This window comes from Aphelocoma coerulescens, chromosome 31 (assembly GCF_041296385.1).
Source record: "Aphelocoma coerulescens isolate FSJ_1873_10779 chromosome 31, UR_Acoe_1.0, whole genome shotgun sequence".
Taxonomy (NCBI): Eukaryota; Metazoa; Chordata; class Aves; order Passeriformes; family Corvidae; genus Aphelocoma; species Aphelocoma coerulescens.
This window is the reverse complement of record NC_091044.1, coordinates 2,050,824-2,077,767: the sequence shown is the minus strand read 5'-3', so window position 1 is coordinate 2,077,767 and position 26,944 is coordinate 2,050,824. Positions and strand designations below refer to the sequence as shown.

The window sequence follows — 26,944 nt, the reverse complement described above, 5'->3', positions numbered from 1 at the left end:
AGGGACACTCCCATTTAGGGACACGCCCATTTGGGGAGGGACACGCCCACTTGGGGACACGCCCGTTTGGGGGAGGGGAGATGCCCAGTTTGGGGTTGGGGAAGAAAGGGTCAGAGGCCGCGCCCCCTTTGGGGTCAGGGTGGGGGAATTTGGGGATTGACCCCCCCCCGGCCCCCACGTGCAGCCAATGGGGCGTGGTCCAAAGCCACGCCCGCTCCGGTCAGAAGCCGCGCCCCCTTGGCGCATGGACACGCCCACTTTGGAGAGGGCCACGCCCATTTTGGGGTCTGGGCGGGGCCACCCTGGGAATTAAAGCCCCTCTGTGATCACTGACCACGCCCCTCGTGATGGAGGACACGCCCCCTCCGGGCCAGACCACGCCCCCTCCGTGAAAGGTCTGGGCGAGCACCTGAAGGAGCCCCTGGTCACACCTGGGGGGGGTCACTTGGGGGTCACTTTGGCCACCTGGGGGTCACTCTGGGGTCCCCGCAGCCCCTCCCCCACACCACGGCTGCTGTTAGTCCAGTTTTTATTGCCCGGGACCCCCCGGAACGGGGGGTGGGGGAGGGGGGGGTGAGTGGGGGAGGGGCGGCCCCTCCCCCCACAAATCCAGTTCAATTCCCCCCTTTGGTCACAGGCTCCGCCCCCTCCCCTCCCCCACCCCCGGGGGCGTTTGGCAAAAGGGGGGAGGAGGGGGATGGGGGAGGGGCGGCCACACCCACCCGATCCCCCCCCAAATCCTCCAGATCCCCCTAAGGCAGCTTGGCAGGGATGGGGGGAGGGTGGGGGCCCCCCAAGGTGCGAGGGGACCCCCAAAAATGGGGGGGACCCCGAAAATGGGGAGGGGCCCAAAATGGGGGGGACATCAAGGGCCAAAACTGGGGGGTGGCCCCGCAGGAAATGAAGCCCCTCCCCCAAAAGGGGGCGACCCCCCCCCCCAAACTCTGCCCCACCCCCCCAAGAAATTTGATCCCCCAAATATGGGGTGAAATGCCCAAAAAAAAGAGGGGGGGACGACCCCAATTATTGGGTGTGTCCCCCCCCCAAATGGGTCGTACCAGCCAAGAGAGGGGTCCCCACTTAATGAGTGACCCCCCCCCTCAAATTGGGGTCCCCCCAAAGCGGGACCCCCCCATCACCCTGTGCCCCCCCTCTGCACGGGGCACCCCTTAATTAAGACCTGGCCCCCCACTAATTAAGATGCGCCCCCCCCCCCCAATTAAGGCCTTGTTGTACCGCCCTGCCCCCACCAGGGGGCGCCACCCCACGGGGGGGGCTCTTAAAGGGGCCGCGCCCCATTTCCGTGAGGCCCTTTCGGGGCGGGGGGGGGCAGAGAATTTCGGGGTTATTTTGGGGGAGTTTTGGGGAGAAAAGCCCCCAGAAAACTACTCAATCACGGCGATGAGGTCGTCGCCCTCGAGGCTGAGCCCGGGGCGCACGTGGAGCTTGGTGACTTTGCCCCCCACGGGCGCCGTCACCACGGTCTCCATCTTCATGGCGCTGAGCACGCACAGCGGGTCCCCCTTGGCCACCGTCGCCCCCTCCTTGACCCGGACCTCCACCACCTCCCCCGGCATCGGGGCCCCCACCTGGCCCTTGGCCCCCTTGTCCGCCTTGGGGTGCACGTGCATCTCCTGGGGGGGTGGAAAGCGGGGGCTCAGGGGTCAGTTGGGTCACTCAGGGGTCGCCTCGGGCCACCCCGTGTCCCCAGAGTTGCCCCAAACCTGACCCGAGTTGGTCAGAACCTCCTGTGCTCCCCAAAACCCCCCCGAGTCCCCAGAGACCCTCCTGTGTCCCCTCCAATTTTTTCAGCCCCCCCCCAAGCCCCTTCCAGGCCCCTAAAACTCCTTCAGATCCCCCTAAAAGCTCCTCCAAGCCCCTCAAACTCCTTCAGGCACCCCGAAAACCCCCTCAGACCCCCCAAAACCCCCTCAGACCCCCCAAAAAGTCGCTTGCCCCAGGTTGGGAGCTCAGTTGCCCATCGAGCCCCAACACCACCCCCCTCCATCACCCCCTTAAACCCCCAAAATCACCTCAAACCCCCCCGAGACCCTCCCAGAGCACCCCAAACGCCCACCTTGAGGGCCTGGGTGTCCCTGACCAGGATGGATCTCAGCTGCCCGTTGAGCTCGAAGAACACCTCGCGCTGCCCGGCCGCGTTCAGGTCCCCGAGCGCCAGCGCCTTGATGTGCAGGGTCTTGCCCCGCTCCAGCTCCACCTGGGCGCCAAACGACACGCAAACGACATGCAAATGACATGCGAATGGCATGCAAATGGCATGCAAATGACATTCAAATGATGTGTGAGGGGTGTGTGAGGGGTTCCAGGCGTCCACAAGTCCCAGTCCCCTCCCAGTGTCCCCCCATCCCCTCCCAGCCTCTCCCAGTGCCCCCCAGTCCCTCCCAGTCCATCCCAGCCTCCTCCCAGTGCCCCCCCATCCCCTCCTGGCCCCTCCCAGTGCCCTCAAGTTCCTCCCAGTCCATCCCAGTCCCCTCCCAGTGCCCCCCTGTCCATCCCAGCCTCCTCCCAGTGCCCCCCAATCACCTCCCGGCCCCTTCCAGTGCTCCCCAGTGCCCCCCAGTCCATCCCAGCCTCCTTCCAGTGCTCCCCAGTGCCCCCCAGTCCATTCCAGCCTCCTCCCAGGGCTCCCCAATCCCCTCCCAGCCCATCCCAGTGCCTCCCAGTCCATTCTGGCTTCTTCCCAGTGCTCCCCAGTGCCCCCCAGTCCCCTCCCAGTGCCCGCCAGTCCCCTCCCAGCCCCTCCCAGTGCCCCCCAGTCCCTCCCAGTCCATCCCAGCCTCCTCCCAGTGCCCGCCAATCCCCTCCCAGCCCCTCCCAGTGCCCCCCAGTCCCTCCCAGTCCATTCCAGCCTCCTCCCAGTGCTCCCCAGTGCCTCCCAGTCCATCCCAGCCTCCTCCCAGTGCCCGCCAATCCCCTCCCAGCCCCTCCCAGTGCCCCCCAGTCCCTCCCAGTCCATTCCAGCCTCCTCCCAGTGCTCCCCAGTGCCTCCCAGTCCATCCCAGCCTCCTCCCAGTGCCCGCCAATCCCCTCCCAGCCCCTCCCAGTGCCCCCCAGTCCATCCCAGTCCATCCCAGCCTCCTCCCAGTGCCCGCCAATCCCCTCCCAGCCCCTCCCAGTGCCCCCCAGTCCCTCCCAGTCCATCCCAGCCTCCTCCCAGTGCATCCCAAGTCCCTTCCCAGTGCCCCCCGGCGCCCCCACCTCGAACTCCTCGGCGATGGTGGGCCCCTCGAGGAAGAGGCGGGTGCCCAGGCAGGCCACGGGCCCGAAGGTGGAGGTGAAGGTGCGGAACTCGTCGTAGACCTTGGGGTAGAGCGCGGCCGAGAGCAGCTCCTCGGGGCTGGGGGGGGCCCCGTGCCGCGCCTCCAGCTCCCGGCCCAGCGCCTCGAAGTCCAGCGGGGGCAGCGACGCCCCCGGGCGCCCCTCGACCCGCGGCAGGTCCTTCAGCACCTGGGGGGCACGGGGGGGGCGTTGGCACGGCAACGGGGCGTTGGCACGGCAACGGGATGGGGCGACAATCATTGGAAGCCGTTGCTAGGCTCGGGTTGGTTGCCGTGGCAACCAGCACCAGCAGCCGTCTCGAGGGGTAATTGCCATGGCAACCGTTGTTGGGACTCCTCGCTAGGCTCGGCTGCCACGGCAACCAGCGATGGAGATGGCGGCAGGGACCACAGCATCCCGTTGCCACGGCAACAGCGTCCAATAAAGCCTCCCCAGTGCTCTCCCAGTCCCTCCCAGTCCCTCCCAGTGCCCAGCGCGGCTCACCCGGGAGCGGAAGGGCTCAGGGAAGCCCCCCGGGGGGACCCCGATGTGCCCCTGCAGGAACTCCACGACGCTCAGGGGGAAGGAGAGCTCGTCCGCCCGCGCCTCGACCTCCTCCCGGGACAGCCTGTTCTGCACCATGAACTGCGCCAGGTCCCCCACCACCTTCGAGGACGGCGTCACCTGCGGGGCCACCCAGGGGTCACCTCAGGGGTCACCTCAGGGGTCACCTCAGGGGTCACCACAGGGTCAGCTCATCGGTCATCTCGGGGGGAACACCTTGGGTCAACTTAGGGCTCAGCTCACGAGTCCCCTCATGGGTCACCTCGACGGTCACCGCACGGGTCATCTCTTGCTGCCAGACCCACCCGTGGACACCCCCCACCCCACAGACATCATCCCACCCCGTGGACGCCACCTGTCCACGGACACCATCTCCTGAAGCCCCCCCACCCCACGAGCACCACCCCCCTGCCCAGCCCAGGGCCACCCCACCTTGATGAGGTCCCCCAGCAGCTTGTTGGCCTCGGCGTAGGCCTTCTTGACCTCCTTGAACTTGTGGCCGAGCCCCATGGCGTGGGCCTGGAAGTGCAGGTTGGTGTACTGACCGCCCGGGATCTCGTTCTCGTAGACGTCGGCGTTGCCGGACTTCATGGTGGCCGTGCAGTCGAAGGCGGCGTAGAGGCCCCGCGCCGCCTCCCAGTACTCGCTGTACTCGAACACGCGCTCCAGGGAGATGCCTGGGGACAGCGGGGACACCGTGGGGACACCGTGGGGGCACCGTGGGGACACCGTGGGGAGGGGACACCGTGGGGACACCGTGGGGAGGGGACACCGTGGGGACACCGCGTTGGGAATGAACTCGCGGCCGCCGCGGCGCCTCCAGGACTGCGGTGGCGTCTCCGCCCTTGGTGGCCACTCCAAGCCCTGGTGACCCCTCCAGGCCGGGCGTCCCCCCGTCCCTTACCTGTGTCCAGGGGCGTCCCCCGGGCGCAGGCCACCACGGCGCCCATGCTGGGCTGGGAGGTCATGCCGGACATGGCGTCCACGGCCACGTCCACCACGTCGGCGCCGGCCTGGGCGGCCGCCAGCATGGAGGCCACGCCGGCGCCGGCCGTGTCGTGGGTGTGGACGTGCAGGGGCACCTCGGGGTGCTGATCCCGCAGGGCCCCCACCAGCAGCCGCGCGGCCGCCGGCGTCAGCAGCCCCGCCATGTCCTGGGGAGGGGACACGGCGGTCACGGGGCGTCCTCCGTGTCCCACCCCTGCTCCAGCCCAGTCTTGGGGAACAGGGGAGCCATGATTCCCCCCCAGCACCCCCAAATCCTCCCTCCCATCCCTTCGAACCCCCCAAATCCCCATTCCCATCCCCCAAATTCCCCTCCCATTTTCCAAATCCCCCCTCCCGGCTCCTCTCCGGACCCCCAAATCCCCATTCCCATCCCCCAAATTCCCCTCCCATTTTCCAAATCCCCCTCCCGGCTCCTCTCCGGACCCCCAAATCCCCCCCAGGACCCCCCAAGCCCCACTAGACCTTGATGCAGAGCACGTGGGTCCCCGCTGTCACCAGCTCCCGGGCCAGCCCCAGGTAGTACTGGAGGCTGTACTTGGTGCGGGTGGGGTTGGCCACGTCCCCGGTGTAGGACAGCGCGGCCTCCACCACGGCGCCGGCGTTGCCCGCGGCCTCCACGCCCAGCAGCAGGTTGGGCAGGTAGTTGAGGGCATCGAACACGCGGAAGATGTCCATGCCGTTGGCCACGGCCACCTCGCAGAACCTGGGGACACGCGCAGCGCTCACGGCGGCCCCGCGGGGCGCCTCGGGACGTCCCCAGGGGACGTTCGGTGATGTGACGTGGTCCGGGGGTGGCCACTCGGGGTCCCTCGTGTCCCCAGTGTCCCCTGGCCCCCATCCCTCCGTGTCCCCTGTGTCCCCACATCTCCCAGTGTCCCCTGTCCTGTCACGTCCCCGTGTCCCCATCATCCCCCCGTGCCCCCATCCCTCCACGTCCCCAAGTTCTCGTGTCCTCGCTGACCCCTACATATCCCCCCGTGTCCCTGATGTCCCCACATTCCCACGCCCCTCTGCCCCCCACGTGACCCCTCCACGTCCCCCACGCCCCCCCCGTGTCCCCAGGCCGCCCCCCGAGCCGCCGTGGCCCCGTCCCGCACCGGTGCACGACGTTGTCGGGGTAGTTGGTGTAGCCCACGGCGTTGGCCCCGCGCAGCAGCATCTGGAAGGGGATGTTGGGCACGAGGCGCCGCAGCTCCCGCAGCCGCTCCCAGGGACACTCGTGCAGGAAGCGCATGGCCACGTCGAAGGTGGCACCTGGGGACACGCCCGGGCCTCAGCCACGCCCCCCGCGGCCAGGCCACGCCCCCCGCGGGACGGCCACGCCCCTTCGTTCGAGCCCCACCCTCGCGTGCGTTTGGGCAAGCCCCGCCCACAAAGCCACACCCCGTTAAGCCACGCCCAAGCCCCACCCACTCAGGCCCCGCCCCTGCCCCGCTCACCCTCAGCCCCACCCACCAGCGCCCCACCCTTTAAGCCACACCCCGTTAGGCCCCGCCCCCAGCAGCTCCGCCCTGTTGAGCCCCACCCTGCTAAGCCCCGCCCCATTGCACCCTGCCCTGCTAAGCCCCTCCCCATTAAGCCCCATCCCGTTAAGCCCCACCCTGTTAGGCCCCACCAAGCCCCACCCCACTGAGCCCCATCCCGCTGAGACCCTCCCTCCTAAGCCCCACCCTCTTGAGCCCTGCCCCATTATGCCCCGCCCCATTACGCCCTGCCCTGCTAAGCCCCTCCCCATTAAGCCCCACCCAGTTAAGCCACGCCCCGTTAGGCCCCGCCAAGCCCCACCCCACTAAGCCCCACCCCGCTGAGCCCCACCCTGTTAAGCCCCGCCCCATTGAGCCCTGCCCCACTAAGCCCCGCCCTGCTTAGCCCCACCCTGTTGAGCCCTGCCCCATTATGCCCCGCCCCACTAAGCCCCGCCCCACTAAGCCCCACCCCGCTAAGCCCCTCCCCATTAAGCCCCACCCAGTTAAGCCCCGCCCCACTAAGCCCCGCCCCGCTGAGCCCCGCCCTGACCTCCCCAGGTCTCCATGCTGCACAGGGGGCTGAGCGCGTGGGCCACGAAGGGCGCGACGCGGGCCAGGTCGCGGGTGCGGACGCGGGTGGCCAGCAGGGACTGGTGCGCGTCGCGGAAGGTGGTGTCGGTCAGCAGCAGCCCCCGGTGCCGCCGCAGCGCCCGCGCGAAGCCCCCGGGGCCCTCCCGCTGCAGCACCGCCCGCAGCCCCTCGGGGGGGGCACCTGTGGGCGGCCAGCGGTCAGCAAAGGGGCCAGCAAAGGGGGCAGGGGCCAGCAAAGGGGGCAGGGGCCAGCAAAGGGGGCAGGGGTCAGCAAAGGGAGCAGCAAAGGGGCCAGCAAAGGGGGCAGGGGCCAGCAAAGGGGTCAGGGGTCAGCAAAGGGGGCAGCAAAGGGGGCAGGGGCCAGCAAAGGGGGCAGGGGCCAGCAAAGGGGTCAGGGGTCAGCAAAGGGGGCAGGGGTCAGCAAAGGGGTCAGGGGTCAGCAAAGGGGGCAGCAAAGGGGCCAGCAAAGGGGGCAGGGGCCAGCAAAGGGGTCAGGGGTCAGCAAAGGGGCCAGCAAAGGGGGCAGGGGCCAGCAAAGGGGGCAGGGGCCAGCAAAGGGGTCAGGGGTCAGCAAAGGGGGCAGGGGTCAGCAAAGGGGTCAGGGGTCAGCAAAGGGGGCAGCAAAGGGGCCAGCAAAGGGGGCAGGGGCCAGCACAGGGGGCAGGGGTCAGCAAAGGGGGCAGGGGTCAGCAAAGGGGGCAGGGGTCAGCAAAGGGGGCAGCAAAGGGGTCAGGGGTCAGCAAAGGGGTCAGCAAAGGGGTCAGCAAAGGGGGCAGGGGCCAGCAAAGGGGCCAGCAAAGGGGGCAGGGGTCAGTAAAGGGGCCAGGGGTCAGCAAAGGGGTCAGCAAAGGGGTCAGGGGTCAGCAAAGGGGCCAGGGGTCAGCAAAGGGGTCAGCAAAGGGGTCAGGGGTCAGCAAAGGGGCCAGGGGTCAGCAAAGGGGTCAGCAAAGGGGTCAGCAAAGGGGGCAGGGGTCAGTAAAGGGGCCAGGGGTCAGCAAAGGGGCCAGGGGTCAGCAAAGGGGTCAGCAAGGGGTCAGGGGCCAGCAAAGGGGTCAGCAAAGGGGCAGGGTGGGGGGCAGGGCGGTCAGTGAGGGGGGGGCTCGTGGTCAGGGGGGGGGTGGCAGAGGGTGGCCCTTGGGGGGCTCAGGGGGTGGCACACGCCCAAGGGCACGTCCTGCTGGGGACCCCCAGGGGACATCCAGGGACACCCCAGGGGACCCCCAGGGACATCCAGGGACCCCCAGGGACACGCGTGGCCGTGCCAGGGCCGTGCCAGGGCCGTGCCAGGGCCGTGCCAGCCCCACTCACCCATGGGCACCGCGGGGGGGTTGGGCTCCACCAGCGCCGCCTTCGCCTTCACCGGGAGGGGGGTGCTGGGCCCGTTCACCATCACGTGACCTGCGAGGGGGGGACACGTGTGACACGAGGGGTGACACACCCCAGGGACCCCCCCCGAACACCCCCAGACCTTTTAGAGCCCCCCCCAAACCCCCCAAACCCTTCCCAGCCTCTTCCAGGCACCTCTACAACCCCTCCAGGACCTTTTAGAGCCGCCAGGACCCCCCGAAATCCCTCCCAAGCCCCGCTGAGGACCCTCGGGGGACCCCCCGAGCCCCCCCGGGCCCCCCCCGGGCCTGACCCAGGTAGTGCAGCAGCTTCTGGGCGCGGTTCTGGCCCGGGCGCAGGTGGAAGAGCTCGGGGTTCTCGTCGATGAACTGGGTGTCGGCCGCGCCCGCCAGGAACTGCGGGTGGGCCAGGACGTTCTGCAGGAACGGGATGTTGGTCTGCAGGGACACACCGGGGTCAGGGGGGGCCGAGGGGACAACGAGACCCCCCCCTTCCCCCCCAAAGCTTGGGTGGGGCGTGGGGGGCACCGCCACGGCCCAAACCTCGGGGTGGGGCAGCAAAAGTGCCCCGAGGCTTCCTGTGGGGCAGCAGGACCACCCTAAACCCTCGTGTGATGCGTGAGGGACATCAGGACCCCCCCCCCCAAATTCCTTCTGCGGGGGGGGGTCACCAAGACTCCTCCAAACCCCTCGTCCATCCCACAGAATCCCCCCCCAAAAATCCCCCCAACCCCCTCACGGTGCCACCCCAAGATCCCCCCAAATCCCCCATGGGTCACACAGGACCCCCCCAAACCCTCCCCAGCTCCCTCCCCTGCCCCCTCCCAGCCCCCCCGGCCCCACCTTGACCCCTCGGATGCGGAACTCGGCCAGGGCCCGGCTCATCTTGGCTGCGGCCGCCGGCTGGTCCGGCCCGTGGGCCACCACCTTGACCAGCAGGGAGTCGTAGTGGGGCGAGATCAGAGCGCCCTGGAACGCCGAGGCCCCGTCCAGGCGGATCCCCATCCCCTCCCCGGAGCGGAACACCTGGAGAGACACCGCGAGATCCTACAGACACCCCCAAATCCTACAGACACCCCAAACCTCCACGGAAACATCTCCGGACACCCTGAGATCCTACAGACAGCCCGAGATCCTACAGACACCCCCAAATTCTACAGACACCCCAAACCTCCATGGAAACATCTCCGGACACCCCCAAATCCTAGAGACACCCCCAAATCCTACAGACACCCCAAACCTCCATGGAAACACCTCCCGACACCCCAAACCCTAAAAACACCCCAAAACCCCATGGACGCCCCAAATCTATGGGCACACCAAGCCCACATCCCCTCCCCAGAGTGAAGAGACCCCAAAATCCTTCAGACACCCCAAAATCCCACGGATGCACCTATGGAACCTATGGACACCCCAAGCGAGGTCCCAAGGGGGGGGTGCACGGGTGGGGGTCCCAAGGGGGGATCCCAAAGGGGGTCCCTGGCTTGGGGGGTCCCAAGGGGGGATCCCAAAGGGGTTCCAAGGGGGGGTCCCTGGGTTGAGGGTCCCGTAGGGAGTCCCTGGGGGTCCCAAGGGGTGTCCAGGGTGCGGGGGTCCCACAGGGGGTGCCCCGGGGGTCCCACGGGGTGTCCCTAGCTCGGGGGTGCCCCGGGGGTCCCGGGGGCGCCGGGGGGCACCTCGATGCGGCCGGTGTCGGGCTGGAAGCCGCGCGCGGGGTCCTCGGTGGTGACGCGGCACTGGATGGCGCAGCCGTTCACCCGGATCCGCTCCTGCTCCAGCCCCAGCTCCGGCAGCGACCGCCCCGCGGCCACCTGGAGCTGCGCGTGCACCAGGTCCACACTGCGGACACGGGGGTCAGAGGGGTCAGCGGGGTCAGCGGGGTCAGGGATGGGGGACAGAGGGGTCAGTGGGGTCAGGGATGGGGGACAGAGGGGTCAACGGGGTCAGGGATGGGGGACAGAGGGGTCAGCGGGGTCAGCGGGGTCAGGGATGGGGGACAGAGGGGTCAGTGGGGTGAGAAGGGACAGCGGGGTCAGGGATGAAGGGACAGCGGGGTCAGGGATGGGGGTCAGAGGGGTCAGGGATGGAGGGACAGAGGGGTCAGGGGACAGCAGGGACAGAGGGGACAGAGGTCAGGGATGGGGGGACAGCGGGGTCAGGGGACAGTGGGGACAGAGGGGTCAGTGGGGTCAGTGGTCAGGGAGGGGGGAACAGCGGGGGGACAGTGGGGACACAGGTGGTACAGGGGGTATAGGGGACAGCGGTCAGGGACAGTGGGGGCAGTGGGGACAGCGGGGTCGTGGGGGGACTTTTGGGGACACAGGCTCACGGGGGGACGCGGGGTCAGGGAGGGACGTGGGGTCACAGGGGGATGCAGGGGGGCACGGGGTGTCTGAGTGACCAGGGCATCCCCCACCCCTCCAGGGGCCCCGGTGTTTTGGGAGTCCCTCGGTGTTTTAGGGGGTCACCGGCATTTTGGGGTTCTCCTGCTGTTTGGGGGGGTTTCCCTGCTGTTTTGGGGGGTTTCCCTGCTGTTTGGGGGTTCTCCTGCTGTTTTGGGGTTCTGCTGTTTGGGGGGGTTTCCCTGGTGTTTTGGGGTTCTCCTGCTGTTTGGGGGGGTTTACCTGCTGTTTTGGGGGGTTTCCCTGGTGTTTTGGGGTTTCCCTGCTGTTTTGGGGGGTTTCCCTGCTGTTTTGGGGGGTTTCCCTGCTGTTTTGGGGTTTCCCTGCTGTTTTGGGGTTTCCCTGCTGTTTTGGGGCGCTCCCCCCCGTTTCGGGGTCCCCGCTCACTCCGTGATCTCCTCGGTGACCGTGTGCTCCACCTGCAGCCGCGAGTTCACCTCGATGAAGAAATAATCCCCGTTCTGGTCCACCAGGAACTCCACGGTGCCGGCGTTCTCGTAGCCCACCTGCGACCCCAAACCCGCCCGTGAGGGGGGTCCCGGGCACCCCCAGCCCCCCCAGGACTCCTGGGACCCCCACGGGGCTCTCGGGGTCCTTGCCAGCCCCAATTCCTGGGGTCCCCCCCCCCCGCTGTCCCCCCCGGTTTTGGGGTCACCTGCCGGGCCAGGCGCACGGCGTCGTCGGCCAGGCGGGCGCGGAGCTCGGGGGGCAGCCGGGCGGCCGGGGCGATCTCCACGACCTTCTGGTGCCGGCGCTGCACCGAGCAGTCCCGCTCGAAGAGGTGGACAACGTTCCCGTGGGAGTCCCCTGGGGGACCGGGGCGTCAGGGAACCCCGAAAACAGACCCGGACACCCCAAAAACGGACCGGCACACCCCAAAAAGGGATATGGGAACGCCAAAAAGGGACCTGGGAACCCCAAAAAAGGGATATGGGAACGCCAAAAAGGGACCTGGGAAGCCCAAAAAGGGACCTGGACACTCCAAAAAAGGGACCTGGGAACCCCAAAAAAGGGATATGGGAACGCCAAAAAGGGACCTGGGAAGCCCAAAAAGGGACCTGGACACGACAAAAAAACACCTGGACACCCCAAAAAGGGACCTGGGAACCCCAAAAAGGGACCTGGACACCCCAAAAAGGGAGCTGGACACCCCAAAAAAGGACCTGGGAACCCCAAAAAAGGACCTGGACATCCCAAAAAGGGACCTGGACACTCCAAAAAAGGACCTGGGAACCCCAAAAAGGGACCTGGGAACCCCAAAAAAGGACCTAGGAATGCCAAAAAGGGACCTGGACACCCCAAAAAGGGAGCTGAACACCCCAAAAAGGGACCTGGGAACCCCAAGAAAGGACCTGGATACCCCAAAAAGGGACCTGGACACCCCAAAAAGGGACCTGGGAACCCCAAGAAAGGACCTAGAAATGCCAAAAAGGGACCTGGACACCCCAAAAAGGGACCCCTGGAAGGGTCTTGGGTACCCAGGTATCCTAAAAGTCCCCAGAGACCTCCCAGAAGCCCCCAAGGACCTCCCAAAAAAGCCCCAAGGGCCCCTCCCAGCGTCCCAGGGACCCCCAAACCAGCCCGAGGACCCCCCAAGAGTCCCGGGGCCCCCCCGGGCCGTACCCAGGATCTGGACCTCGATGTGCCGCGGGCGCTCGATGAATTTCTCCACGAACAGGTCCCCGTTCCCGAAGGCGGCCAAAGCCTCCGAGGTGGCGCGGGAAAAGTTCTCCTCCAGCTCCTGCGGGACCCCGAAAGTGGCACCCCAAATCCAGGGACCCCAAATCCCCCAGGGACCCTGAAACCCAGGGACCCCAAATCCCACAGGGATCCCAAATCCCAGGGACCCCAAATCCCCCAGGGATCTCAAATCCCAGGGACCCCAAATCCCCCAGGGATCCCAAATCCCAGGGATCCCAAATCCCACAGGGATCCCAAATCCCCCAGGGACCCTGAAACCCAGGGACCCCAAATCCCAGGGACCCCAAATCCGGTGACGCCAAACCCCAAGATTTCCCCCCCTGCAGCCCCTCCCCCCAAATTCAGGGACCCCAAATCTTGAGGATCCTCAAATCCAGGGATCCCAAACCCCAGGATATCCCCACCCCCCAAATCCACAGATCCCAAACCCAGGGCTCCTAAAATTCCTGTGTCTTCCCAAATCTGGGATTCCCCACTCCCCACTGTGTTACCCCAAATCCAAGCACCCCAAAACCCGGGGTGCCTCAAACCACGGGGTTCCCCCAAATCCAGAGTCCTCCCACTCCAACCCTGGGGTCCTCCAAAATCCACGATTTGGGGTTCCTTGGGATTGGGATTACTGAGGATTTGGTGTCCCTGGGGATTGGGGTTCCAGGGATTTGGGGTTCCTGGGAATTTAGTGTTCCTGGGGATTGGGGGTTCCAGGGATTTGGGGTTCCGGTGATTTGGCGTTCCTGGGGAATTTCAGCTCCCGGCCACGTGCGATTCTGGGGATTTGGCGTTCTGGGGGATTTAGGATTTCGGGGGATTTGGGGTTGCAAGGATTTGGGTTTCTGGTGGATTTTGTGTTCCTGGGCGGCGGAACTCCAGGGGATTTGGGGTTCCGGGGATTCGGGCTCGGTACCTGGGGGGCCCGGACCACCCTCATGCCGCGGCCGCCGCCGCCGTGGGCGGCTTTGAGGATCACGGGGAAGCCGACGCGGGCGGCGAATTCCTGAGCCTCGGCCAGCGCCGACACCGGCGACGGCGTCCCCGGCACCACCGGCACCCCTGGGGGGCACGGGGGGCTCAGCGCCCGCCCCGAGGCCCCACAAATCCCCCCGAAATCCCCCTGAGCCCACACAGAGCCCCAACACGCCCCCCTGGAACCCCCAAACTCCCTCACAGATCCCCCTCCCCACCCCCCGGGATCCCCAAATGCCACAAAGCCCCTCCAGGAACCCCCGAATCCCACAGAGACCCCTCCAGGAACCCCCAAACTCCCTCTCCAAAAGCCCAAAACCTCCCACAGCCCCTCCAGGAACCCCCGAATCCCACAGAGACCCCCCCAGGAATCCCCAAACTCCCTCTCCAAAACCCCAACACCTCCCACAGCCCCTCCAGGAACCCCTGAATCCCACAGAGACCCCCCCCAGGAACCCCCAAACTCCCTCTCCAAAACCCCAACACCTCCCACAGCCCCTCCAATCCCCCCACACCCCATCCCAACTCCCCCCCCAGCCACCCCCATATCCCCCAAACCCCCCCTTGGAGCCCCCCTGAGCCCCCCGGGACCCCCACCCGCGGCAATGGCGATGGCCCGAGCCTCCACTTTGTCCCCCATCTTGCGGACGACGTCCGGGGGGGGTCCCACGAACCGGACCCCGGCGTCCAGGCAGGCCTGGGCGAAGTCGGCGCGCTCGGACAGGAACCCGTAGCCGGGGTGGATGGCGTCCACCTCGTTCTCCTGGGGGGCACGGGGGGGTCACGGCAGCGCCACGACACCCCCAGGGGCTCCGGGGAGGGGGCACGGGGCCACCCTGTCCCCAGGTGTCCCCAATGTCCCAGGTGTCCCCAGGTGTCCCCAGGTGTCCCCAATGTCTCCAGGTGTCCCCAATGTCCCAGGTGTCCCCAATGTCCCCAGGTGTCCCCAGACCGCCCCCACAGGGACACGGGGAGGGGTCACAGGACACCCCCAGTGTCCCCTCCCCGCGTCCCCAAGTGCGTCCCCCTCCCCAGTATCGCCCTCGCCGTGTCCGAGCCGTGTCCCCAATGTCCCCAGGTGTCCCCAGGTGTCCCCAGGTGTCCCCAATGTCCCCAGGTGTCCCCAGGTGTCTCCAGTGTCCCCAGGTGTCCCCAATGTCCCCAGTGTCCCCAGGTATCCCCAGGTATCCCCAGGTGTCCCCAGGTGTCCCCAGGTGTCTCCAGTGTCCCCAGGTGTCCCCAATGTCCCCAGGCGTCCCCAGATGTCCCCAATGTCTCCAGGTGTCCCCAATGTCCCCAGGTGTCCCCAATGTCCCCAGGGTGTCCCTGATGTCCCCAGGTATCCCCAAGTGTCCCCAATGTCCCCAGGTATCCCCAGGTGTCCCCAATGTCCCCAGGTGTCCCCAGGTGTCCCCGGTGCCCCCCGGTACCCCCAGGTGTCCCCGGTGTCCCCGGTGCCCCCAGACCTGCGCCACGCGGATGATGTCGGGGATGTGCAGGTAGGCCTGCACGGGGGGCAGCCCCCGCCCCACCAGGTACGCCTCGTCCGCCTTCTGCCGGTGCATCTGCCCCGTGTCCTGCTCCGAGTACACGGCCACCGTGCGGATCCCCAGCTCCGTGCACGCCCGGAACACCCGGATGGCGATCTCACCTGGGCACACGGGGACAGCTGGGGACAGCTGGGGGACAGCTGGGGACATGGGGACAGCTGGGGACAGCTCAGGGACAGCTGGGGACACGGGGAGAGCTCGGGGACAGCTGGGGACAGCTGGGGACAGCTCGGGGACAGCTCGGGGACATGGGGACAGCTGGGGACAGCTGGGGACACGGGGAGAGCTTGGGGACAGCTGGGGACAGCTGGGGACATGGGGACAGCTGGGGACAGCTCAGGGACAGCTCGGGGACACAGGGAGAGCTCGGGGACACGGGGAGAGCTTGGGGACAGCTCGGGGACAGCTCGGGGACAGCTCGGGCACACGGGGACAGCTGGGGACAGCTGGGGACAGCTCAGGGACTGCTCGGGGACATGGGGAGAGCTCGGGGGCATGGGGACAGCTGGGGGCATGGGGACAGCTCGGGGACACGGGAAGAGCTTGGGGACATGGGGAGAGCTTGGGGACACAGGGACATGAGGACAGCTCAGGGACATGGGGACAGCTTGGGGACAGCTTGGGGACACGGGGACAGCTGGGGACAGCTCGGGGACACAGGGACAGCCAGGGACAGCTTGGGGACACAGGGACATGGGGACAGCTCAGGGACATGGGGACGGCTCGGGGACACAGGGACAGCTGGGGACAGGTCAGGGACACAGGGACAGGTCAGGGACACCCTGGGGACAACCTGGGGACACCCTGGGGCCACCATGCAGATCCCCCGGATGGCCATGTCACGGTGGGGACACCCTGGGGACACCCTGGGGACACAAGGCCAGCTCAGGGACACCCTGGGGACGCCCCGGGGACACCCTGGGGACACCCTGGGGACACGGGGCCATCTCAGGGACACCCTGGGGACAACCTGGGGACACCTGGCTGGCGATGTCACCTGGGGGCCACAGGCAGGGGGGGATCAAAGGGACATGGGGGGGGTCCCAGAGGACACGGGGGGCTCAGGGAGGTTCCCAGGGGACACAGGGGGGCTGGGGGGGGGTCCCAGGGGTCTGGGGGGGTCAGAGGGGGCTCAGCCCCCCCCGGGCCGGCCGCTCACCCCGGTTGGCCACCAGGACCTTGCGCAGGGGCCGGTAGCTGACGGGGCGGGCGGGCCCGGGGGGGCCCCGGAGCAGCCGCAGCCCCAGGAGGGCGCGGCCCCCGCGGGGGCGGCACAGCTGGAACATCTGGGGGGGGGAAAGAAAGGAAAGGGGGGCTCAGCGCAGCCCCCGACCCCCCCCCCCCCACCGGTGCAGAAGCCCCCCTCTCCCCTCCCCCCTCCCGCGCTCCCCTTTGCCCCAGTGACCTTTGACCCCTCCCGCGACCAAAAAACACCAAAAAGCACCTGGGCCCCCCCCTCCCCCACCCCCCGCTCCCCTCTGCCCCAGTGACCTTTGACCCCCCCGCTTTGATCTCCCCAAACCCCCCTCGCACGGGGGTCTCCCCCCCCCCCAAAAGGACCCTCCTTGCACAGCCACCCCTCCCCCTCCCCAAACCCCCCCTCGCACGGGGATTTTTGCACCAGGCCCCCCCCAGGGCCCCCCCCTTGCACACTCAGGGTCCTGCCCGGGCCTGTCCCCCTTGCACACCCCCCCCCTTGCACAATCGCCCCTTGCACGAGCCCCCCCCCCCTCCCACATCAGCACCTTTCCCACCCCCCAGGACCCCCCCCAGGACCCCCCTGGCACCAATCCCCCCCCTCCCCTCCCCTTCGCACGACCCCAGCTCCTTCCCGAGCCCCCGAGCCCCCCATGAGCGCCTTTCTCACACCCCGACCCCCCCCTCAGAGCCCCCCAGAGCCCCCCAGAGCCCCCCAGAGCCGGTACCGTCCCCTCGCTGTCCCCGGCTGTGTCCTGGCCCCTCTCCTGTCCCCCCTCTCCTGTTCCCCCTCTCCTGTTCCCTCTCTTCTCTCCTCCCCTCTCCTCTCCCCTCTCTCCTCTGTTCCCCCTCTCCTGTCCCCTCTCTCCGGAGCCCCTCGCCGGCCCCGGCTCCCCCCGGGCTCCCCCCGCCCCCGCCCGCAGCCCCCGCCCCCGCTCCCCCCCCCCCCCCCCGGTGAATCATTGACCGGGGGGGCAAAGTCCGCCCGGCCCCGGGGGGCACCGGGGGGCACCGGGGGGCACCGGGGTCGCTGCGGGGACCCTGCGGGGGTCGCTCCGCTGCTGCGCGGCCCCGCACCGGGAGCCCCGGGAGCACCGGGAGCACCGGGAGCACCGGGAGCCCCGGTCCGCGCTGGGGCTGCAGGGGCTCCATGGGGGGCTACAGGAGGGGCCGGCCCGGGGGTCCCAGACCCTACGGGGGGCTCCCGGGGGGGGTCATGCCGAGGGGTCCCGGGCCCCACAGGGGGCTCTACGGGGGGTCCCGGGCCCCGTAGGGGATCTAAGGACCGCCGGAGGGTCTCGGGCGCTATAGGGGATCCCGTAGGGGGTCCCGGGCGCCATGGGGGGGTCCCGGACCCCGGTGGGGGGGGGGGCACGGGCGGCCCGGGGGTCGCGAGGGTCGCAGCCCCCCCAGCGGGCGGGACGCCCTCGGGGGGCGGGGGGGTTCCCTCTGTGGAGGGGGGCCATGTCGCGACAGTCGGGCGATACCGGAGGTCACGTGGTGCCCACTCACCGCTCCGCGAGCGCCGCTTTCCCCCCGCGTCCCGGCGGCCCCGCTGGCCCCGCCCCCCGCCAGAGGCCCCGCCCACCCCCCCGCGGCGGCCCCGCCCATTTCCCGAAGCAAGGCGTTTCATTGGTTCGCCCTCCTCCGCCCACGCATCGCTATTGGCTCATTTAAATGTCGCTCATTGCTGAGGCCCCGCCCCCTCCCGGCCCGCAGATGAGGGCGTGGTTTGGTGACGTCACAGCCGCTCCTCCCGCTGCCATTGGCCGCTCGGCGGGCGCTGACGGGGCGGGGGCGGGGCCCAGCGGAGGGGCGGGGCCGGGTGGTCTCACGTGATCGGCGCAGGCCCCGCCCTTCCCGGATGTGCGGGTCCGGGAGGCGGCGGGCGGTCCTCCCGCCCAGCAGGGGGCGCGCTTTGCAAGGCCATGACGGCGCTCTCTGGGCTATAGCGAGCTCTCTTTGCTCTGCGTGGGACGCTCTGCGCTCCCCCCCACGTAGGGGAAGGAACGGGGACCTCCCTGCCCTTTAGGGGGCTGTAGCCCTCCTCCTCCGCCCTCTGAGAAGCGTCCTGCAGCACCCCAGCGCCTTTAGGGGGACGCCCCACGGGGCGATCCGCGCTGTAGCGGACCCTGTGGCTGGAGTGCGGGGGTGCAGAGCCCCCCCAAAAGCCTTTTCCCTCCCAAGAACTTCCTCAGAACCCCTTCCCCTTCTGAAGGGGGACTCTGGGACTACAGCTCCCATCGTGCACCGCGCTCCTCCCGCCGCGCGCAGGCGCAGCTTCTCCTTCTCCCGCTGCTGCCATGGCAACTGCGGGGGCCCCCGGTTGTGCGCATGCGCACCAGCGCCGAGCTGCGGCGGGAGGGCGGTGCGCGGCCATTGCGAGGCGCTGATTGGCTCAGGCGCGCCGGCTCCGCCCACCTGCAGCAGGTGCGGGGCGCTGATTGGTTCCCTCTCGCCGGCCGCGCCCCTCCCGGCACCGCCCCCCCGCAGTCGGGGCGCGGCCGCCGCCCCGCACGGACGCGGTTCCATCGCGCTCCGCCGCCGCCATGGCCGATTCCGCCGCGCAGTTCTCGCTCGTCTCCTCCACCTCCTCCACCACCTCCGTGAGCTCCTGCTCCTCTTCCTCCGCGCGGCCCCAGCTCGGCGGCTGCACGGGCGGCGGTTCCATGTCGTGCGCCGGTAAGGGCCGGGCGGGGCCTGTGGGGCCTGAGCGGGGTGAGGCCTCGGCGGGGGCGTGAGGGAAAGAGGCCTTTGGGCGCTGGGTGTGAGGTAAAAAGAGGGTGGGAGGGGCAGAAGTAGGGGGGTAAAGGCTTTAAGGGGATGATTATTGGGAGTAAGAAGCCTTTGAGGGGGGAGATGTGGGGGGAAGCGGCGTTTGGGAGGTAGATGTGAGATAAAAAGTGTTTTAAAGGGGGTTAGAAATGGGGGGAAGAGCTTCAGGGGTGAAAGGGAGTGGGAAAAGGCCTTGGAGGGGCAGATTTTGGGGAGTAGAGGCTTTTAGGGGGGATTTGGGGGCAATGAGGCCTTTAGGGGTTGGGTGTGGGGTAAAGAAGCTCGGGGGACAGAAATTGGGGGGAGTAATGAAATTTAGTGATAAAATGGGGGGGAAGAGATGTTTAGGGGAAAAAATTTGGGGTAGAGATGCTTTTAGGGGGATTTCAGGGGATGAAGAGGCTTTTAGGGGATTTTAGGGGGTAAAAGGACTTTTAAGGGCGATTTGGGGCGCTGAAGAAGCTTTTTAGAGGCCAGTTTTGATGGGCAGGGGCACCTCCGCCCCCACATCCCTCAGAAAAACGGGGGAAAATCGGCAGGAAAGGGAGCGTTGATGTTTTTGGGGGGTCGTTGGGGTCCAGCTGCTCCGCCCGTCCTTCCCTGGAATTTTGAGGAGGGGGCGTTTCACCCTCCCCCAGGACATCCCAACCCCCCCTCCCCTCCTTCCCAGCGGTCATTCCAGGGCATCCTGACTTGGCAATTCCCGGGATTTCACCCCAATTTTCACGCCCGGGACACCACAAAGCCCCAAAATTCCGCGGTTTCACCCCAAATCTTACTCTGGTGGGGGGGGACAGACACACACCCGTTTTCCTTGGGGGGGCAGCGCCGAGAGGGGCGGGTGGGAATTTTGGGGGGAGCCTTGGGAAGCATCCCTGCGCCGCTCCCTGCCCCAGAGGCTGGGGAAACGGGGTAAAACCCCCCAAAATCTGGAATTTTCCTCGTGGTTTTGCGTCACCCTGAAAAGCCGCCGGGACGAAGCTGCACCGCGCCGGCCCCGCCTTTTGGGGGGGGAGGAGGGGGGGATTTTGGGGGGGGATTTTAGGGGGTGCTGAGCTCTCACCCTCTGTGTTCTCTTGCAGATCCCCCCAATTCTTCCTCCTCTTCCTCCTCTTTCTCCTCCCAGCCCGTTTCTCTCTTTGCGGCTTCACCAGGCAAGTCTCCCCCTCCCCTCCCCCTTTTCCTGCACCCCCTCGAAGAAAAATGTCTGGGGGGGGGGGGGGGGGTGGTGTGGGGAGAGGGAGCTCTGACCCTAAAAAAGCCCCCCCCTGGATTTTGGGGGCCACGTTGGGAACCCCCCAGAGCTGTTTTGGGGCTCCCCGAGGTCGGTTTGGGGCCTCGATGTCACCAAAAGGGGGGGGATTTCCCCCAAAATAACCCCCGGGTTTTGGGGGTTTCGCCTGTGGCGCGTTTTGGGATGAGGGGGGGCCAAACGCTGCTGAACCCCCCCCTGAATTCCAGCCAAGGGTTGAGGGGGGGTGAAACTGTCCAAAAATAGACATTTTTCTTTTTCTGTCTTTTCCTGTTCTTTAACACGGTTTCTTCTCCCTTTTTCGGGGCGAGCCCCCCCCCCAGCTTTGCCCCCCACCCCCCTCCTGCACCCCAAGGCTGCTGCTCCCCCCCCAGCTTTGCACGGCCCCCCCCTCCTGCTGCTGCTGCTGAAGGTGAAAATCGTCATTTTTTGTGGTTTGGCCTCAAAATTCCTTCCCCCACCCCCGACCCGCCTGCGCCGTGTCCCACCCGCCGCCGTGTGACGCCCCCCGGGCTGAAACTGGGGGGGAGAGACCCCAAAATGTCCCCCAAAATGAGGAGGGGGCGAATGCCACCCCCAGCCTCGGTCCAGACTCAAAACTGGGGGATTTAACCCCAAAATGAGAGGGTTTAGCCCCAAATTGAGGTTCCCAGTGGGACCACCCCCCGATTTTCTGCACCCATACCTGGGGGCTTTGGGGTGTCCTGCACCCCCCCCCCCTCATCATTCTGAGTCCAAACTGAGGGGTTTTACCCCCAAAATGAGCGTTTTTAGCCCCAAACTGGGGTCTCTCCTCCCCAGATTTGGGGGGGGATGGGGAGGACCCTCAGTGCCGCCACTTGCCCCCCACCTGCATGGCCGGGATGGGGGGGGACCCCCAGGATTCTGTGGGGGGGGGGACACCCCAAAACGATCCCCACGCATGGCTGAGATGGGGGGAACCCCCGAAACTGCGGGGAGACCCCCGGCATGGCTGGAATGGGGGAAGGGGAGCCCCATAACGCTGCGTGGGGACCCCAAAACCGCCCCCCCCCCGCATGGCTGGGATGGGGGGGGGAGCCCCCAAAAGCCCCGCAGGGGTGCACAAGGCCACGGAATGGGCGGTGGGACAAAGAGGGGGGACACACCCAGAGCCCGTGGAAAGGGGCACGGGGGACCCCGACCTCCCCTGACCGTGTCCCTCCGCCAGCGGCCCCGGGCGGGCGCGACCGGGGGGCGTCCCCGGGGGGGGCCCCCCAGAGCCCCCCGGAGTCTCCGGAGTCGCCGTTCGAGGTGGTGCCGGACAGAGCCGCCTTCGACCGCGAGTTCGGCCCCGCGCTGGGCCAGATCCCCGAGGGCCGCGTGTGCCACTTCCCGCCCAAGCCCCGCGGCGTCCCCGGCGTGCCCGGCAGGGGCCCGGCCCGGCCGCCCCCCGGCTCGGCGGCCGCGCTGGAGGAGGTGTCGCGGTGCGTGCGGGAGATGCACAACTTCACCAGCGAGCTGCTCTCCTGGGACCTGGTGGAGCGCAACGGCGGCGGGGACGGCGACGGCGGCACCGGTGACAGCGATGGCGGGGACGGCGACGGCGGGAGCGGCGGCCTCGGCCTCAGTAACGGCGTCGCCGGCGCCGGGAGCGGCGTCTCTGGTGCCGTCGGCGTCGGGAACGGCGTCTCCGGCGTCGCCGGTGCCATCGGCGCCGGGAATGGCGTCACCGGCGTTGGTATTGGGAACGGCATCGGGAGCGGCGTCACCGGCATCAAGAGTGGCGTCACCGCCGCTGGGAATGGCGTCACCGGCGTTGGGAACGGTGTCGGCGCTGTCCCCGGCATAGGGAGTGGCATCTGCACCGGGAACGGTGTCCCCGCTGTCCCCACCGACGCTGACAGCTCCGGTGACTCCGACGACACCGTCATCGAGGAGGCGCCGGGCGAGGCCCCCCCCGCTGTCCCCAAGGATGTTCCCGGGAGTGTCCCCACTATCCCCAAGGATGTCCCTGGGGGTGTCCCCAAGGATGTCCCCAAGGATGTCCGCACTGTCCCCAAGGATGTCCCCAAGGATGTCCCTGGGGGTGTCCCCGCTGTCCCCAGGGATGTCCCCGCTATCCCTGGGGGTGTCCCCAAGGATGTCCCCAAGGATGTCCCCAAGGATGTCCTCGGGGGTGTCCCCGCTGTCCCCGGGGGTGTCCCCGTCCCGCCAGGGTCCCCCCCCGCCGCCTCCCGGGACTGGGAGCAGGAGCACCAGACCCTGCGGGCGCTGCGGGAACTGGGGGAGCCCCCCCAGTCCCCCCCGGCCGCGCCCCTCCCCCGCCTGGCAGGTAAAGCCCCAAAAAGGGCCTTTTTCACCCCAAAACGGCGCCGAAACCAGCGGGGGGTGGGGCTGTGAATGGACCCCCAAATGGGGCAAAAAGAGAGGAGTTAAGGGGGGGGAAGGGAGAGACCCCACCCCAAAATGCTGCTGGGGGCTGGAGGTGCACGAACGCCTTGTTTTGGGGTAAAATCCAGGGATTTGGGGCCAAACCCGCCGGCACGCTCGGGGTGGGGGTTAATTAACACCTGTTTTTACTGGAGGGGGCGTAATTAAGGCTTGTGCGTAACGAAGGGGATTGTTTTAATGAGGGGGTAATTAGTGGATGTTTGGCGGGGGGTGGGGAGGTGGCATCGAGCTCAGTTTGGGCCAAATCGTGGTGAATTTTGTCCTGGTGCTGGATGGGGGTGGGGGATGACACAGGGACCACCTGTGACCCCTCCTTGTCCCTCTCTGTGTCCCCACTTTGTGTCCCCCCCGTGTCCCCTGTGTGACCCCTGTGTGTCCCCCCGTGTCCCCTGTGTGACTCCCTGTGTCCACCCCTCATCTCCTGTGTGTCCCCCCGTTGTCCCCCATTGTCCCCTGTGTGTCTCCCCGTGTCCCCTGTGTGTCCCCCATTCTCCCCCCCTCGTGTCCCCTGTGTGTCCCCCATTGTCCCCCCGTTGTCCCCCCGTTGTCCCCTGTGTCCCCCCATGTCCCCTGTGTCTCCCCCCGTGTCCCCTTTGTGTCTCCCCCCGTGTCCCTTGTGTGTCCCCAATTGTCCCCCCTCATGTCCCCTGTGTCCTCCCATTGTCCCCTGTGTGTCCCCCCATTGTCCCCCATTGTCCCCTGTGTGTCCCCCATTGTCCCCTGTGTGTCCCCCCGTGTCCCCTTTGTGTCTCCCCCCGTGTCCCTTGTGTGTCCCCCATTGTCCCCCCCTCGTGTCCCCTGTGTCCTCCCATTGTCCCCTGTGTGTCCCCCATTGTCCCCCCGTTGTCCCCCCATGTCCCCTGTGTCCCCCCATTGTCCCCCCCGTGTCCCCCCGTATCCCCCCCGTGTCCTCTGTGCGACCCCTGTGTGTCCCCCTCGTTGTCCCCCCCCGTGTCTCCGTTGTCCCCCCATGTCCCCTGTGTGTCCCCCCCATTGTCCCCCCATTGTCCCCCCCCCGGTGTCCCCATTGTCCCCCCCGTTGTCCCCCCCGGCTGTCCCAGCAGTGCGGGACCTGCTGTTCTGGCGGGACGTGAGGAAGAGCGCGGTGGCCTTCGGCGCCAGCCTGGTGCTGCTGCTGTCCCTGGCCACGCTCAGCGCGGTCACCGTGGTGGCCCACGTGGCGCTGGCCCTGCTCTCGGTCACCATCAGCCTGCGCGTCTACAAGGCCGTGGTGCAGGCCCTGCAGAAGTCGGAGGAGGGGCACCCCTTCCGGTGAGCGGGGCTTTTGGGGCTCCCCCCAGCCCCATTTCGGGGGGGGGTGGGGCTTTTGGGGCTCCCCCCAGCCCCACTTAGGGGGGGTAGGAGCCTGGGGACGCCCCCAGCCCCCGTTTGGGGACAGCGGTGTCACCGTGGGGCGATGCGCCCGATGCTGGTTTGCAGGGGAAGGGTTGGGGTTTGGGGTGAGGATGGGGATTTTGGGGTCCAAAGGGGTGTCAAGGAGGATTTTGGGGTGTAGGGAGGGGTTTTGGGGTTTCCCAGCCTCAGCCCTGACCTGGACCTGACCCTGTCCCCCAAGACCCCCCAGGGGTTGGGCTTGGAAGGGAATTTCGGGGTTTTGAGACACAGATTTCGGGGCGTAGATGCAGATTTTGGGATTCGGGGAGGGGCTGGAGGAGGATTTTGGGGTTCAGTGGGGTCCCCCCTCACCTGTCCCCCCCCCTCCCCAGAGCTTACCTGGACCTGGACGTGACGTTGTCCCCCGAGACCTTCCAGGCGCACGCGGCCGTGGTGGCCCAGCACCTGAACCAGGGCCTGCAGCTGCTCATCCGCCTCTTCCTGGTGGAGGATCTGGTGGATTCCCTGGAGGTTCGGAGCCTTCCTCCCCCTCTTCCTCCTCCCCCCAGCCCTGGGACCCCCCCCCAGGACCCCCCCAAACCTCTCCTGTGCCCCCCCAGCTCGCCATGACCATGTGGTTGATGACCTACGTGGGAGCCGTTTTCAACGGCATCACCCTCCTCATCCTCGGTGAGAGCCAGGCCTGGCCGCCCCTCCTCCCTCCCCAAAACGACCCCCCCAGAAGGTTGATTTTTGGGGGTGGTGACCCCCAAAATCAGCACCGAAGGTGGGGGTTCCCCCCCAAATAACCCCGACCCCCCCCCCCGTTTCTCCCCAGCCGACCTCTTGGCCTTCACCCTCCCGCCGCTCTACGAGAAATACGAGGTGAGCCCCAAACTGAGAACCCCCCCAAATTAAAGGGGAACCCCCAAACTGAAGTGGGACACCCCTAGAAAGAAGTAGGACACCCTCAAAAAAGGGGGGGCCGCCCCTGAAACCCCCCCGTTCCCCCCTCCAGGTGCAGATCAATCGCTACATGGGCCTCGTCCGCCGCCAGACCAAGGAGCTCGTGGCCAAGTAGGTGCCCCCGGGGCCCCCCCCAAATCCTGGGGACCCCCCCAGATCCTCGGGACCCCCTCTCCCCCAAATCCTTGTGCCCTCCCCCCCCCTCCCAAATCATCTTTCCACCCCCTTCTCTCGTAGGATCCAGGCGAAGCTCCCGGGCCTGGCCAAGAAGAAGCCGGAATAAACCCCGGGGTGGGGGGGGGGGAATTTGGGGGTACCCGGCGGTGCCCCCCCACTCCAAGCTCATCTTCTCCCCCCACCCAAACTCCGCCCACCCCCCCAAACTTGTCCCTGTCCCCCCAACCTCACAGTGACGTCTGTCTGTGCCCCCCCCAGTCAAAGTGTGGGGGGGGCTGAACCCCAAAATTGCTCCCCCGGGGGGGCCCCCCAAGCTTGTTCCCCCCCCCCCTTTTATTTTTTTAACGTTAATTGAGGTGAAATGTCTGTAACTGCTGTAAATGGGGCAGGGGGGGCTCTGCCCCTCCCACAGCCCCCCCAAACCGCACCCCCCGAGCCCCCCCCTCGCTCCGGGGGGGTGGGAAATGGGGGACCCCCCCCCCCAAATCCACTCGCGGGGCTGCGGCAACAATAAAACACCGCGACAAGGCTGGGCCCCTTCGTGCTGTGACCCCCCCAGAGTGTCCCCGTGACCCCCCCCAGGATGTCCCCGTGTTCCTCTCGAATGTCCCCAAATGTCCCCGGGGGTCTCGGGGGGGTTTATTGGGGGGTCGTGTACAAGGGGGGGGAATGTATAAAAAAGGGGGGGACACACACACATAAATAAGGTGGCACCGGGGGGGTGACAGTGACACCGGGGGGGCATCGGGGGGCGGTGACGCCATCGAGGGTGACACGGGGGGGGGGGGGGGGGGATGGGTACTGGGTGTGGCTGTGTCTCGTTTGGGGGGGACTGGGGACACTGGGGGGGGATCTCTGTTGTCCCCACCTCCCTTGTGGGGGTGTCCCCTGTCCCCCCCCGTGTCCCCATTCCGGGGGGGCTCAGGCGGGGGGGGCCTCTGTGCCCCCCACCCCCCCTGCGGCCTCTTCCTCCTCTTCCTCCTCCTCGGCGGCACCGGGGGGTGGCAGGGCTGGGGGGGGGGACAGCGCTGTCACCTCCTGTCACCTCCTGTCACCTCCTGTCACCTCCCTGTCCCCCCCGCCCTGTCACCGGTCAGGGACATTCTTGGCCCCCCCCTGTGTCCCCATGTCCCCCCCACACCCTCGATGTCCCCTCCCTGTCCTCCCTCCTTCACCGGGGGTGTCCCCATAGGTGGCCCTTTGTCCCCCCGTGTCCCCGCTCACCGGGGGTGTCCCATAGGTGCCACTTTGTCCCCCCATGTCCCCGCTCACCGGGGGTGTCCCCGCAGGTGGCCCTTTGTCCCCCCGTGTCCCCGCTCACCGGGGGTGTCCCACAGGTGCCACTTTGTCCCCCCATGTCCCCGCTCACCGGGGGTGTCCCACAGGTGGCCCTTTGTCCCCCCGTGTCCCCGCTCACCGGGGGTGTCCCCGCCGTGCCGCCGCTGTCCCCGCAGGGTGTCGGGGTGCGCGGCCAGCGCGTGCCGCCGGATGTCCCCGAGGTGCAGCGAGGGCAGGGGACAGGCGCACAGGAGGCAGCGCAGCCGGTGGCCCCCGGCCTCCAGGTCCAGCAGCAGCTCCGCCCGCAGCCACCCCCGCAGCGAGTCCCCGGCCGGGCCCCGCGGCACCGCCACCCCCCCCGGGGACCCCTTGGTGGCCCTCGGGGACGGGGGACGGGGCCGGCGGCGGGCGGGGGACGGGGGCCCTGCAGGGAGGGGACAGCGGGGTCAGCGAGGGGGGGACGGGGACAGCTTGGGGACAGAGGGGCTTGGGGGGGCTGGGATGTTGGGGGAGGGGGGTGAGCTGGGGATGCTCTGGGGACATGGTGGGGTGGGGACATTGGGGACAGGACGGGACATTGGGGACAGGACAAGGGACACCCTGGGGACAGGACAGGGGACATGCTGGGGACAGGATGGGACATTGGGGACAATTTGGGGACATTGGGGACAGGACAGGGGAC

The 26,944-nt window shown here is 67.8% G+C and overlaps 2 protein-coding genes across 3 annotated transcripts; one reads left to right on the top strand and one right to left on the bottom strand.

Moving 5' to 3' along the window:
- Positions 1 to 527: 527 nt before the first annotated feature.
- Positions 528 to 17,617, bottom strand: PC (pyruvate carboxylase). The gene is made up of 21 exons (XM_068998061.1): positions 17,580 to 17,617; positions 16,030 to 16,156; positions 14,787 to 14,971; positions 13,918 to 14,083; positions 13,262 to 13,407; positions 12,280 to 12,397; positions 11,312 to 11,463; positions 11,044 to 11,162; positions 9,931 to 10,093; positions 9,098 to 9,280; positions 8,548 to 8,692; positions 8,217 to 8,306; positions 6,868 to 7,089; positions 5,949 to 6,105; positions 5,314 to 5,554; positions 4,748 to 4,997; positions 4,276 to 4,520; positions 3,784 to 3,963; positions 3,220 to 3,468; positions 2,078 to 2,218; positions 528 to 1,634 (listed from the first exon to the last, which is right to left on the bottom strand). The coding sequence occupies exons 2-21, from the start codon at positions 16,154 to 16,156 to the stop codon at positions 1,386 to 1,388; spliced, it is 3,528 nt and encodes a 1,175-aa protein (XP_068854162.1). The 5' UTR covers positions 17,580 to 17,617; the 3' UTR covers positions 528 to 1,385.
- Positions 17,618 to 18,562: 945 nt separating this feature from the next.
- RTN3 (reticulon 3) lies at positions 18,563 to 25,517 on the top strand. 2 transcript variants are annotated; one of them, XM_068998063.1, is made up of 7 exons: positions 18,563 to 18,749; positions 23,571 to 23,778; positions 24,234 to 24,372; positions 24,462 to 24,531; positions 24,680 to 24,726; positions 24,860 to 24,918; positions 25,045 to 25,517. In XM_068998063.1, the coding sequence occupies exons 1-7, from the start codon at positions 18,617 to 18,619 to the stop codon at positions 25,088 to 25,090; spliced, it is 702 nt and encodes a 233-aa protein (XP_068854164.1). In that variant the 5' UTR covers positions 18,563 to 18,616; the 3' UTR covers positions 25,091 to 25,517. The 2 variants fall into 2 exon arrangements, with proteins under 2 accessions (XP_068854164.1, XP_068854163.1); XM_068998062.1 differs by having other exon boundaries at positions 23,568 to 23,778.
- The last annotated feature ends 1,427 nt before the right edge of the window (positions 25,518 to 26,944 follow it).